Raw genomic sequence first — 14,526 nt, forward strand, 5'->3', positions numbered from 1 at the left:
TGTTTGTTTTGAATGTTGTAATAACTGAGAGATATCTTTTTTAACCCTAGTTCAATCCAATTAGCCTCGGTTTCTTTGGAGTAGTATAGAAAGAAAGACGGTCAAATTTAGACTAGCTGATTCTCTGTAATGGATGTATGGTGTTGTTTATGAAGGAGGAGGCGAAGGTAACGCTCTGTACATCGACTCGGAGCTGAACCACGGCCGAACCGAGCACTGCCTGACCTTCGACAACCCGCCGCTGTGCGCTGAGAGCTTCCAGATCGCTCTGCTGGAGGTTTGGGGCTTCAAAGACGCCATGGCTTCATAATACCGACTCCATTGTGTTGTGCTGGACGTATTTTAAGTTGCCGAATGTTAGTTACTCATCTATGAATTCAGTTTCTGTGTATCAGTTTGGATATCTTCTGCTCTTTTCTGTCATGTCTTTGAATTGGAGATTCAGTGATCAAAGCTGGTTGTTGACGAATGTTTAATGTGCATTGTGATGTGTTACCATATCAGGTGGTGCGTTTGTGTGTTTTGTGTCTCAGGTGGAGCAGGCCGTCCTGAGTGTGAAGTTCAAGTCTTAAACATGCAAAAACATTTGGGTAACAACCCTAAATTATAGTGTCAAACATGTAGTGGTCTAGTATCTGCTCATAGAAGACGTCATGTTTCTTTCTTTCAAGCTAGCGATCAGTTGTGATGAAGAATAAAAACTGTGCAAGCTGTCATTAAAAAGTGTCTAGTTTTTGTATTTTTTGCAACAAAGTCCCCACAGTTCTGGAAAACTTGCAAATGTCTCAAAATTTGTAAAACTGTGATTTACGTGCCTGGAAAAGTCATAGAAAATTCTATAGTGACTATGCAATTTCTAGCTGTACTCTAAAATTTGTCATTAGATATACATAAATTTTTTTGAGTGCAATATTGCTATAAAATGAATTGCATTCAGAAATGACCAACAATTGGACATTCAGATGAGAAAAGTGTCCTTGTGAATGGAAATGACATTCTCAGCTCTCTTCTGGTCTCATGATATGTGTGTATCATTGACCTTATATTGCAGATTCACCCCACAGCTAAATGAGACCAGACTAATTGATCTTCCATCATGTGTCCTGAACAACATGTGTTCACCAGGCATGCATACACTTGAAATAAATATGGCATAATTACGGTAGCTGGATACATATGATACAATGCAATTTATTATTACAGACATATGATACAATGCAATTTATTATTACAGATATAGTTATATATATTTAGTATATTAATTTAAAAAAAGTTGCATTTAACATAAAAAAAAGATCTAATAAGGACCTCATACTATATGAGCTCATGTTCATATATTGTGTGTCTATAGTAGAGACTATTTCAATTCTTGCTGACAGAGGGCGGTGGGCGTGGCCTGTGGGTGACGTCACTGCTCAGAATGACCTTCATCTCGGGAATCCTCATCCGCTGCGTCACAGTCCACTGCGTGGGTGACATAATACCACTTCATTATAGAGAAGCGTTATTATTAACAGCATGCAATACCTAAGGGTCATGCTATAGAAGTCGAAAACCGCTAAATAGACCAAAATGATCTTTCTGAATAATTGAATATCTTGAAATGTTTCGCCTGCAATGTGAATAGGAAACCCACCTACGCCCATTAAAAGGGTTTCTCATCAAGTTACAGAGCCAACACAGCTGCAATTAAAGTACAATGTGTGAAATTACATATTACTGAATGAGCAGTTATCATACTGACTGTTTTTGCAGACAGATTGCAAATAATGCTTTTATAAGTTACATAATGCATAAAACCTTCTGATCTTTAAAAAAAAAACTTAATACAGGGATTTTAAAACACGCTGTTCCACATTAGATTGCGTCCGTGTTGTTTTATGAGGAAAAATCCGTACTATATTTACCATTGAGGCTAGGATTTCAAGGATTTTCCCTGTCAAGTATAAAATTATTTAAATAAAATGAAATATATGGAATAATTTTAAGAGTGTAATATTGTTCACACCCAGATTATAAACGCATGATTTCTATTCCATGGATTTGAACATCTTCAGTATTAAAGGGAAAGCCCGCAGCGGAGCGTACTATCATCTCGCTTAATAGGGGAGACCACAAACCCACAAACCCACAAAACATTTAAATCCCTGTCTGCATTGCACCGAAATGCTTTCTATGTAATGATTTTTAATGGTTTTTATTTTACATGCATTCTCGGAGTCTATTTGAAAAAGTTTCTCCGCGCATCCCTATATTTCCACGAGCTCCTCCCCCTCCAGGAGTCGGATGGGATTTTCCTCGCGGTGTGTCAGGTGACTTTATCGGCCATTTTGTACCGCAGATTCATCCTACGGGATCCGTTAAGAGCAGTTTCCATCATTCGTTTGGGGTTTAAAACCATTGTTCCGTACCAAACCGTTAATCCTCAGAACCCGGTTCCCGTCAGTTTGTACGGTTCTGCCCTCTCCAGCAGCATTAGCTCGGTGTTATTGGGGTTTTGAGGTGAAATTAGAGGAATAATGTCGTCGGGAAGCCCTGAATACTCACCGTTCTTCGCAGTGATGGGCGCATCAGCAGCGATGGTCTTCAGCGGTAAATTTTTTTCAAAATTAGTTTATTTAACATATCTATTAAACATTTATTGATTACTATGCACATAATTATTTCATCTTCATTGTAATAAAAATCTTCCTCCGTTGGTTACATTATTCGTGATATCTGAGGAAATGTCATTCAAATTATCGGTGTTATTAATTATTGTTATTATGAGAATAGATAAGTGACACTTATTTATTTAACACCTTTTTTTTTTTTTTAATCATCACCTTCAGATTTGTCATCAAAAAAGATGTCTGCATCATTATAATCCAATCCTGTCAGTGCTGGTTCTGTTATTCCTGGTGTCGTATGAAATATTGTTAAAAATGTTATTAAATACGTGCTTACCAACATTTCATATTAGTTAACGTCTGCTTTCTCATAATGATTTCTGTATGATCGTAATTCTGGTGGATTATTCATTATTGATACTATTGCAGTGCACGTATATTGATTTTAAAATATGAAATATTTTCATAGATTTATTACACGTCAGCAAATGTAGCATTAGGGAATGCCACCAACCTCTGATTTAACCAGTTATGGGAGACAATGATTCCCTGGTTAGGGTAGATTTAGAGATTATATCTTTTTTTGCAGGTCAAGGGATTATTTACAAGGTTAAACTAGTTTTATTTCACAGGTTAAACAGTTTTATTTCACAGGTATTGATCATCACTCAGGTTTGATTGGTTTCAGAGGCTGAACTATTGAATTTAAGGTGGAGCCTGTAGTTGTGCATTAGGCAATTATATTAATGTGACCCCAAATCGAAAGGTGTTCTAATGCATATTGTATTAAGATTAGTTTTTAGTCATTAACAGCTTTAATGTGATTGTAAATGATGATGAGCAGGATGCATTTTACCATCCGTCACAGAAGATGAAACCCTGTCCTGAAATAGATAGAAAAATCTCAAAAATGGATCTCTGGTGGATTTTAAATAGATGCATTTTTAGTAATCACACCTTAATTTCCCGCTAATTTTAACAGGTTGTACTGTGCCGCAGAAATAGTGCTATGCTGAGACGAGCTGAAATGTACGTGCAAATTACAGTAGCGACTCGCGAGGGACGTCACGACATCAAATGCATCTGTGTGTGTTTCCAGCACAAGGTGTCATGCTGTTTATTCTCCGCTGGACTGTTAGACGACACTTCAGGCCTGTTGGGTCTGGTTATCTCCGTTATCTGTAACGTTATCTCCGTGAATGTCAGTATCAGTAATGCAAACAAACTAATACAGCAGCTGGTGGTGTGTGTTTGTTTAAAATGCGTACAGTTCTGGCTGGAGAGAGTGTATTTTTCTATTAAGTGAGGTCAGCAAATGCTTTGCCAGGCCATTTTGCGTGTGTATTTGCGATTGAACAGCTTTCTTAATGAGAACGGCACCAAACAGCAGCATCCGTGTCTTTGTGAGTCAGTAATGAAGGGTTTCTTTAGTGTGCGTCCAGGTTCAGTTTGTCACTGAACATGAAAGCGAAATGCAGAGAAGAAACAGCTGAAGTTGATTTATTATTTATATATTTGAGGGATTCTGCTGCTTTAGATGTGAAATGCAGAATAAAGCTGTCAACCTCTCAGTTCTGTTTAGTGTTAAACTTGAAATCAAAATTAACTTTAATTAGGCTACTTCCATAATTTGTATTCTAGCTATTAAGGCCTGTTCGCACCAAAAATGATAAGTAGCCTATAATGATGGTTACAACAACAACTGTCTTAGAATCCTCACCAACAGCCAATAAAATTATTTATACTAAGAAAAAGGCGCTTCAAATTCTCCAGCTCTTTAAAGTTGGATGGATTTTGATTGGTTGCCAATGCTTTTATGGTTCATCAGCTTCATCAAAAATAGATATTGTTACTCTGTGCAGTTATAGTTATAGTAGGACTTTTTTTTTTTTTTTAAATACATTTTGTTACTGATATCATTCTTGGAACAAACAGGCCTTTATGGTGCACATTATTTCTTTTAAAAACGTTCGTCTTCATAAATCGCTTCGCCTCTCAAACGACTTTCTGTTTCAGGTGACATCATCAAGGCCTCTTATTTTTAGCCCCTCCCCCTGACCATCTGGCTCTGTTCCAGTATGCAACGCCCCTTTTACGATCCAATTAATTTTGGGTGGTTAAATCAAGCTCTGCCCAACCTTGTATGTCCTGTTGTTCCCACAAATATGTCCCATTGTAAGGTAAAATGGGTTTTGAATGCAGTTTCATGCTTTATATGCATCTAGACAACAAGGTTTTGTTTGGCTGTTTTAAAGGAAGTTCTGTTTTTTTTTTATAGCCCAGATATACAGTTATTAGTGCCCTTAAAGTGCATGATTCATTTTTGACTGTAACCTTGATTCATTTCAATTTCTTTTTTTTTTTACTGAGAGATGAGTTTAAATAGTTTTGAGCGGTAATCTGCATTATGCCACGAATGCAGTCGATAGAGCTTAACTTGTAATGAACCCAAAACATTTCTTTATAATGTCCAGGGCCCTCATTTATAAAGAGTGTGTAGAAAAGGTTCTATATTTTGTCCTACGAATGAAATTTAGAATGTGTGTAAGTACAAAAAAATCTGTATTTATCAAACGTGCGCACGCGGTTCTTACGCACACCAGTAAGTAATCATTGTTGATAAATCCCACATGTTCTTAAGCACCATGCTCGTTCATGTTCATGGGCATTTGCATTCAGAAACGCGAATGTGTGTAAGTACAAAAAAATCTGTATTTATCAAACGTGCGCACGCGGTTCTTACGCACACCAGTAAGTAATCATTGTTGATAAATCCCACATGTTCTTAAGCACCATGCTCGTTCATGTTCATGGACATTTGCATTCAGAAACGCTTCCAATGAACCATATATGGTGACAACACCTCCCTTTATTATCACATGGACGCATACGTCCTCACCGAAGTCATGGCAAAGAAAGCGGTACCGACTGAGAAGAAGCCATTCTGTGCTCTCACTAAACAGATCAGCTCGCTCTTTGAAAAACGCGTTCTCTGCGCAGCGCATGGTTCACCAAATCTTCCAGCAAAGCGAGATCAGCCATGACCATATAACTACATTTCCAATCGACTTCCCAACTCTCCTTTATAGCTTTTCACACTAATTGTGCAAATGTTTAGCTTGCAGTATGAAATTATTAATTGAGTATTTGCAATTAAAGGACACAGGACACATGCGGCAGCACTTTCTTTTTGTAGTGTGGCCATTCTACCACTAGATTCTCTGCGTAAGCATGCTCAGAGGTGTGCTTACATTTACACATATTCCTATGTATAAGTACAAGTTGATAGATCCCACACTTTGCGTGAAACTGTTCTTACGCACACATCTGTGCGTACGCACTGTTGATAAAAGAGGGCCCAGGAGTGAGCAAATTAGATGGTTGTGTTTGATCTCAGACATTCCTGTGAGTTATTCTGTCATTCATATATTTACTCGTGGAATAAGTGATTTGACGAGTGTTGCGACTAACTGGCGCGATGCATGCGGATCATTTCTGATGCCACTGTGTCTTTGGAAGAGCTGGAGCTAATTGGAGATGTTAGTCTTTTATCTGACTTGGCATCCTGTTCCAGTTCAGTCTGTGCAGTCCTGTGCTCGTTTGAAAGTCTCTCAGGATGCATCTACTAAATGAATATATGTTTAGTCAAGCAGGTTAGTATAGCAGAATGCAGTTGTTGCAGGTAGCTATTCATCAGGACTAGTCGGGATGAATTATCTATAGGTTAGTGATCGACTCAAATATTGCATAAGCTGATTAATCAGATGATATTTGGTCTTTTTTTTGTGGCATATTTTCTATTTTCAAGTTAGCATTGAGTTTGAGTAAATATTGTTTAAAATAATGCATAAATCAATTCCAGTTTATTTATATAATCTGTCATCATGTCATTTATTGGCAAAAAGATGAAAAAAATTGAAGTAATTATTGCTATTGGGAATGGGTCACAATAGTGGACTAGTTTATTAGCTAAATTGACCAGTTTAGTAGTACTTTTTAGTATGTTTCATATATAATCGGCTGTGCTTTTAGCTGTTAAGACAGTTGCACAGTTAAACCTTCAAAGTTATGTATTTAAAGTCATCCTATCCATTTTTGGTCATTGCATTGGGTGTTTTAAGCATCATGCTATAAGTGTTGCAAATTTGCATAAAAGACGTCATGTCAAGTTGAAATAGTCATTGTACAGGGCACTTCTGATCATTTAAATTATATTTTAGTTTTGCATGTGATTAATTGGTATCAGTCAGAATGTCTATATCTGTACATCTAGTCTTCATTTCCAGACCTTTCCTTCAGTTAATATGTCCATATTTATTGAGGGTCAGTTCTGGTTCTTCAGGATTATCCAGAACTTTTCACTGGCCAAAATAATTCATCATAGATAGCCTATATCTGAATGCCAGATGGTTTCACCAAGATTTCATCAGACCCTGTTATAAGTGAAAGGTCTGCTTATTGATTTCATTTAAAAAATAGACGACCTAACAAAATGCTGAATTGGTCACGCAAGACTTGCCCATCAACAATAAAGCATATTTTATTTGAATGTCCTGCTTTAAATTATATTAGGCATTGGTTTTATTCAGAAGGGTTATTATTAAACGTGTTTAACAAAACAAAACAAAAAAGCTTCTGGGAGAAGTTTAGATTTTCTGTCAAATATAAAACTGATGGGCTTATATAATTAATATATTTTTTATAGTGTTGCAAGAAGTATTTTTATTATGTAATATTTTTAATATAATTTATTGATTTTAAATTAATATAATGTATTGATTTATTTTAATTGTTATTATGATTATTTTTTATTATGATTTTTATTTATACCACCACAACTGAGATTGTCATGAAAATAGCTATATAGCTGCTGCTGTCATGGCATGAAATTAATTACTGCATCAACATCAATACAAAATGCACTTTAATTGCAAAAACAAGAAAACAGATTTTTAAAAATGTTTTTGAACCGATCTTCTGCTGTGAAAGCAGTAAATCAGACTCCATTATCATATTGTTTTACCTGACATGTGTGTTGTTCTCAGAGCAGGTCTTAAATAGAGTTGGTCTTAAATAGTGTGTGTGTGTGTGTGGAGTGTGTGTTTGGACAGTGGCCATCTGCACGCTGAAGGATTGATTCTGCTCTTCATCACACGAGCCCATCTGTCACAGCAGGCACGCACGCACACACTGTTACTGGCTAGTTTGGGTGATTCTGTGCTGCAGTAGTAGTTGTAATCCTGGTTAATGCAGCAGGGTTACCCTTTAACCCCAGAAACTAAGATTAGACTAAGATTCCTGGATGAACGTGCTGTAATGTGCAGCAGTGAGTTAAGCGTAAGCAGAATTAACACTAACTCTAACTCACTAGTCCTAAAATTAACACTCTAACTCTCTAACGGTTCCCAAGATCATTGCAGCCACATGCAAAATACTGAGGATTCACTTAAAAAAAAAAATAGCCCATCTAACTTGGTTTAATTGCCTGGTTTGAACAAGTAAATTAAAAAATATAAAATAATAATAATAAAAATACACTTATTTGAAATAAAATTAAACTTGAACTGAAATAAATTATTATAAATATTATAAAAATTGTCAGCTAGTTGTCAAGGCAACATTTGTTTATTTTCATTTAGTTTTACCTGATGTGCAAAAATAACTAAAGCTTAAACTAAAATTAAGAAATAATAAAACAACTAATATGTAGACATAAACAATTAAATTAATAAAAAATAAAAAAACACAACAAAATTGCTAAAACTTAAACTTATCTAAAATTAAAGTGAAAATAGAAAATAATGAAAATAAAAATCAATTCAAAGTATTAATAAAAAACTATAATAGTATCTCAGTGAGACTGAAATAACACTGGTTTGAGCCTGAGATCAGTTCCACCCATCTGCTGGTGCTTAAATTATTATATTTCCTCCATGGTACATTTCTGTGGTCAGTATGGATATTATTGTGAGTAGCTTCCTTACTAATAATGGAATTATTCTATTGTATTATTATTTTTGAATTATTAGTGTTGTTTACCTGTTATTGCTGTTTGATAATACAGTCTTCACTATTACTATTGCTTATAAAGTTTTTGGAAACCACTATTAAACTTTAGTTAAAAATGGTTCTGTTATTAATCATCAAAGTTGTCAAATTTATTATTTTCATTGTTGTGGACAGTAAAATAGGTGAAGCAGTAAGCAACCAACCTCGCAGCCTTGCAGAATGTGATCGAAATGCCCTAGCAATCCATTAGCAGTGCTCTAAAAACACCCCAGCAACGGCGGGTTTAGTTTTTCACAGGCAGTCTGTGTTCAGAAGTGTAAAACTCTTACTCATGTTTTTGCCCTTTTGGTTTCACTGCAGAAACATCACAGGAGACGTGAATCATGCTGTTTCTGCAGAGTCAGGCAGCGTTGAGAAATTATGCAATCTTATGCATCATCCGATGTACACCAGATCACTTTTTTATTGAAATCTGTATGATATTGTTAATGCATTTTGCATCTTTTAGAGCTGGGCTGTGAGTATAGCTATAACTGTTTAATCCCTGTTTTAGTGCACGTTTATTGGAAAGTCAAATAATGGTGCTTTAATATTTCCGTTGCAGTAATAATGAAAAGCGTGCATGAAGAGTAAGCGGGTTGTGTGTGTCTGTGTGCAGCGTTGGGCGCGGCGTATGGCACGGCGAAGAGCGGCACGGGTATCGCTGCCATGTCCGTGATGCGTCCGGAGCTGATCATGAAGTCCATCATTCCTGTGGTCATGGCGGGAATCATCGCTATATACGGGCTGGTGGTGGCCGTCCTCATCGCCAACAGCATCTCAGACAAGATCACTCTGTACAAGTGAGTTAAACAGATCATCACTGACTCTGAGCAGGGTTATTATAGTTGACAAAACGAAACAAAAAAACAACAACAGAAAAAACATTTGTGTTACTTATAATATGAATAATTACTATTATACTTTCTTAATGATACTAAAATAACAGATTTATATTATATTATATGTCAATACCAAAATTTGATGATATTGTAGAAAATATTGGTATTGTTTTTTAAACACATTTATGCAATTCTTTTAAATTATTTCTTTTAAATTGATTTAATATGAATGCATTTTAAATTAAATTTAAACGGTCTGAGTGGGCTGGCGGCTGGGTTCGCCATCGGCATCGTGGGAGACGCAGGCGTCCGTGGCACCGCCCAGCAGCCGCGCCTCTTCGTGGGCATGATCCTCATTCTGATCTTCGCTGAAGTTCTGGGTCTCTACGGCCTCATCGTAGCCCTGATTCTCTCAACCAAATAAACTGGCAGTCAGCATGCGGCGCTGCCGGACCGCAAGACGGGGCACGTGGAACAAAAAAGTGGGAAGGGGGGAAAAAAATAAAGGTACCTTAAACTAAAATGAAATGAGATGAATTGAGAGGTGGGGAAATAATCCTACACATTATAACAGGCTCTGCGTTTGGTTTTATCTCTGAAAGTGTACAGTCGTCCCAGTTTGATAGTTTTGATTTCTTGTAGATGCGGTAATTAGTGATTTCGTCCTGTGTCTGTGAAGAAAAAAAGAATAATAATAATAATATAATAATAATAATGCTGTAATAGATCTCATTCTCTGTTTGTTTCCACACCCCTCCTGCCTATCGATCTGTTAGCCAATCACGCGTTCTCTTTCGCTCCCTTCATGTTAAGAGACGGAAACGCAGGAACGCCTCTGGTTCCTGTCTCTTCCTGTCACGTGATTTGGGAGTTTTATACATTTCCACATTGGTGTCAAAGAAGTGTTTGTGGAAAAACGCACTGGCGAAGCTGTATGTGGAATGGAGTAGTTTTTGTTAACGTCCTTTTTTGTTTTCCATTGATTTTATTTATTAAGAATATTGTTCATGAAAATGTACTTGAAGCTCCTCAGATCCTTTGAATTGATATTTATATAAACATAAATATATATATATATATAAATACAGATCTATATATATAAGAATAGAGCTGCACTGGCCGAGGTACAGTTGTCTGGGAGTATTTCAGCTCGATGTGTGTATTTCTGGTTGTTTCCTGTGTGTATCTGATGTTTGGTTGTATTTATTGTGTGCGTGTGCCCCTCGACGGGTCTCACAAGTGTAATTTCCACATGTCTGTGTTCCCTGTGCTTCTTCATCATCTGACGGCTCGGGTGAGTGAGTGTGTTCAGCTGTGTGTGTTTGCCTTCAGTCTCAACCTTGATAATAATTCCCCAACAGCATTGATAGATTTACAGCTAAATTACTTCAACCTCCTTAAAGCTTTCCATTTTTTAGAATTTTTTTTTTTAATTTGAATTTTCTCAGTCTGTTAGATAAACATCATTTACACACAAAAAAATCTGGTTATTGCACCACACAGATTTGTTCTTAATCTCATTCCAATGCAGTGGTTTTAACCTTTTAGATATTTCCTCAAGGAATTATCACAAAACTACTTGTTTTCAAACATTTTATTACCAGAACCCGGGAGTAAAATGAACTCCATTTAAATTAATTTATTTTGCAGGGTTTCTGCCCGTCTTTAAAAAGTTTTCATTTGCACGGCCTCATCGTAGCCCTGATTCTCTCAACCAAATAAACTGGCAGTCAGCATGCGGCGCTGCCGGACCGCAAGACGGGGCACGTGGAACAAAAAAGTGGGAAGGGGGGAAAAAAATAAAGGTACCTTAAACTAAAATGAAATGAGATGAATTGAGAGGTGGGGAAATAATCCTACACATTATAACAGGCTCTGCGTTTGGTTTTATCTCTGAAAGTGTACAGTCGTCCCAGTTTGATAGTTTTGATTTCTTGTAAATGCGGTATATAGTGATTTTGTCCTGTGTCTGTGAAGAAAAAAAAAATCTATAATAATAATAATGCTGTAATAGATCTCATTCTCTGTTTGTTTCCACACCCCTCCTGCCTATCGATCTGTTAGCCAATCACGCGTTCTCTTTCGCTCCCTTCATGTTAAGAGACGGAAAATATATATATATAAATACAGATCTATATATATAAGAATAGAGCTGCACTGGCCGAGGTACAGTTGTCTGGGAGTATTTCAGCTCGATGTGTGTATTTCTGGTTGTTTCCTGTGTGTATCTGATGTTTGGTTGTATTAAAGGTGTGCGTGTGCCCCTCGACGGGTCTCACAAGTGTAATTTCCACATGTCTGTGTTCCCTGTGCTTCTTCATCATCTGACGGCTCGGGTGAGTGAGTGTGTTCAGCTGTGTGTGTTTGCCTTCAGTCTCAACCTTGATAATAATTCCCCAACAGCACTGATAGATTTACAGCTAAATTACTTCAACCTCCTTAAAGCTTTCCATTTTTTAGAATTTTTTTTTTTAATTTGAATTTTCTCAGTCTGTTAGATAAACATCATTTACACACAAAAAAATCTGGTTATTGCACCACACAGATTTGTTCTTAATCTCATTCCAATGCAGTGGTTTTAACCTTTTAGATATTTCCTCAAGGAATTATCACAAAACTACTTGTTTTCAAACATTTTATTACCAGAACCCGGGAGTAAAATGAACTCCATTTAAATTAATTTATTTTGCAGGGTTTCTGCCCGTCTTTAAAAAGTTTTCATTTGCCCTTGTACAAATTAAGGCCTTAAAAGGTCTTAAATCAGAGCAGAAAGTCTTAAATTCATAAAACCATGGCATGAAATCTGGCATGAATTGTATGAATTATTATTATTATATATATATATATATATATACACACTAATCAAACTAAACATATATCATCTACATAAATTACACTTAATACACTTAAATGTTAAAGGAACAATGAAATGTTTAGCCAAACTTTAGGTTTGTTTGTAGTTAACTTATAAAACACATTGGTGGGCACTCTTTAGGGTTTCATAAAACCTCTGATCTACAATACACAACTCAAGCAACCATTATATTTTGATCAAATCTAAAATAATCTTTGGGAAAATATTACTTTAAGAACACTGCATTAATCTCAATTCTCAACTGGAAACTTTACAAGATACAATATATAAAAAAATATTACATGAGATACAAAATGATACCTTGTTTTTTGAGAAACTGAGCAAAATTGAGTTTATACTTGAAATTAGCAAATATCTGTCAGTGGGAAATGAACTTGTTTTCCCTTTAAATTTAGTTTTTTTTTTTTGAGTCCATTGGAAGATATTTGTCCCTTTTTTATTCTCAGAAAACAGTAAAAGTTATTTCCATATTGTAGTAATGCTTTTATTGTTATGCATTTATTTTTATTTTAGTTTCATAAAATGAATTAAAAAGTAATGGTGATCAGTCGGAAGTTGTAATTTCAAACTTTAAAGTGCTGTGAATACAACTCATTATTGTGTTTTTCTTTGGACATTTAGAGACTATATTAGCATATTGTGTTCCCTTCAATTTAGTCCTTCAATTTTCTATAACTGGTCTTAAAAAATTATTTAAGAAAGCTTAATTTTAACTTCATAAAACTCGCAAAAACCCTGTTTTATTCAGGTATGTTTTTCTATAAAACAATAGTAATAGAGCGGGAAAGGAGGTAAAAAAAATTACATCTTCATTTTTGTGTTTTCAGCATGCACTTTAAATCCATTTTAAATAATTTTATTAATTTTAATAAATTAAGTTTGAAGTTTTCTGAGGTGTCCTGGTTGTTGAGAACCGCTGTTCTAATATTAATATTAAATTAATATTAACCGCTGTTCTAATATTAATATTAAATTAATATTAACCGCTGTTCTAATATTAATATTAAAGGGACTCTGTTCTAAGTTGGTAATTTGCATGGAACACGCCCACATCATGTCCATATAAGGGCTTTCCGCATTACCTTTCCTGCTTGTGTCGAGCGCGCAGCAACATTCTCAGGCGATGTGACATCCTCTAAACAATTTCGCAATGAAATATACTTAAGATAAAATATTTGTTTAAAACTTCTTAACACGTTTATAAGGTACCCCGAGTATGAAAATGTGTGTTTTCAGTAGTTCATTTTTCCGTATTATTGATTAGTTCGTGAAAACGTTCGTTCGCAGATTTCACGAACAACATTAAGATTAAGACTCTCTACTGACTAATGTGATTAAAAAGAAGAGTTCAAGCCTTTGAAGTTTTTTTAAAATATATATATATTGGGACCTAAAAAGAGACTATTTGTTAAAGTGGCATGGAAATAGTGGAACAGGCCAAAGGGCTTCCTTATGATGAAGAAGATGGAAGACATAAAAAGGGGTAAAATTTACTGCATTATTCATGTTGTGTTAAGAAGCAAGCCTATAATAACACATCATCAGCTTTTCATTGTTTACACCCTCTTTATAAACATATTAGTGTGGGACAAAAAGGATGCCATTTCTTTAATATTTAGTATTTTTTATTTGAAGTTACAACACATTGCATTATCAATAACATATCTGATATTCTCCAGATTTCAAATAGATTTGACAGATAAATCTTCTCATAACAAATGGCATCACATGAAACAGGAATGTGAAGCGTCATCTCAGTGTCTGTCATGTATTGATGGTGTTCGGTCAGTGCTGTTTCAGGCGTCCAGGCTGCTGAGGAGAGTGTTTGCTATATGACTGATGGCTGTGTACGTGCTGCTCTCTGAAAACGCCTGCAGGAAGTCCCGCCCCTCCTCCAAACTCACTGTCAGGAGCGGATCCTGCGGCACGGAGCCTACACACACACAGTCAGTCAGTATATGTGTTTAGACATAAAGGGATGTGAAGTACAGTGGGGTTCAAAAGCCTGAGACCATTTTTGTATTTAATAACAACAAGTAATTATAATTTAATTATTATTAATTAGTGCTGTCAAACAATTAATCGCATCCAAAATAAAAGTTTTTGTTTACATAATATATGTATGTGTACTGTGTATATTTATTATGTATAT

At 35.7% G+C, this 14,526-nt stretch overlaps 2 protein-coding genes across 4 annotated transcripts in view; both read left to right on the forward strand.

Moving 5' to 3' along the window:
• Positions 1–338, forward strand: part of LOC107752516 (TBC1 domain family member 24-like) — a 16,248-nt gene extending 15,910 nt beyond the window's left edge. For all 3 annotated transcript variants that reach the window (XM_016568545.1, XM_016568689.1, XM_016568616.1), the window contains one exon: positions 156–338. In XM_016568545.1, coding sequence (XP_016424031.1) covers positions 156–310 — 155 coding nt within the window. In that variant the 3' untranslated portion in view covers positions 311–338. The remainder of the gene's footprint in view (positions 1–155) is intronic.
• Positions 339–2,326: 1,988 nt separating this feature from the next.
• LOC107752728 (V-type proton ATPase 16 kDa proteolipid subunit-like) lies at positions 2,327–9,470 on the forward strand. Its single transcript, XM_016568794.1, has 2 exons — positions 2,327–2,592; positions 9,277–9,470. The coding sequence occupies exons 1-2, from the start codon at positions 2,520–2,522 to the stop codon at positions 9,462–9,464; spliced, it is 261 nt and encodes an 86-aa protein (XP_016424280.1). The 5' UTR covers positions 2,327–2,519; the 3' UTR covers positions 9,465–9,470.
• Positions 9,471–14,526: the final 5,056 nt, after the last annotated feature.

This window comes from Sinocyclocheilus rhinocerous, unplaced genomic scaffold, assembly GCF_001515625.1.
Source record: "Sinocyclocheilus rhinocerous isolate Xijiao unplaced genomic scaffold, SAMN03320098_v1.1 scaffold2116, whole genome shotgun sequence".
Classification (NCBI taxonomy): Eukaryota; Metazoa; Chordata; class Actinopteri; order Cypriniformes; family Cyprinidae; genus Sinocyclocheilus; species Sinocyclocheilus rhinocerous.

Coding starts and splice junctions, on each gene's coding strand:
- LOC107752728 (XM_016568794.1), top strand. CDS start 2,520: ATGTCGTCGGGAAGCCCTGAATACTCACCGTTCTTCGCAGTGATGGGC. Junction 2,593..9,276: donor AGCAGCGATGGTCTTCAGCG/GTAAATTTTTTT, acceptor GTCTGTGTGCAG/CGTTGGGCGCGGCGTATGGC.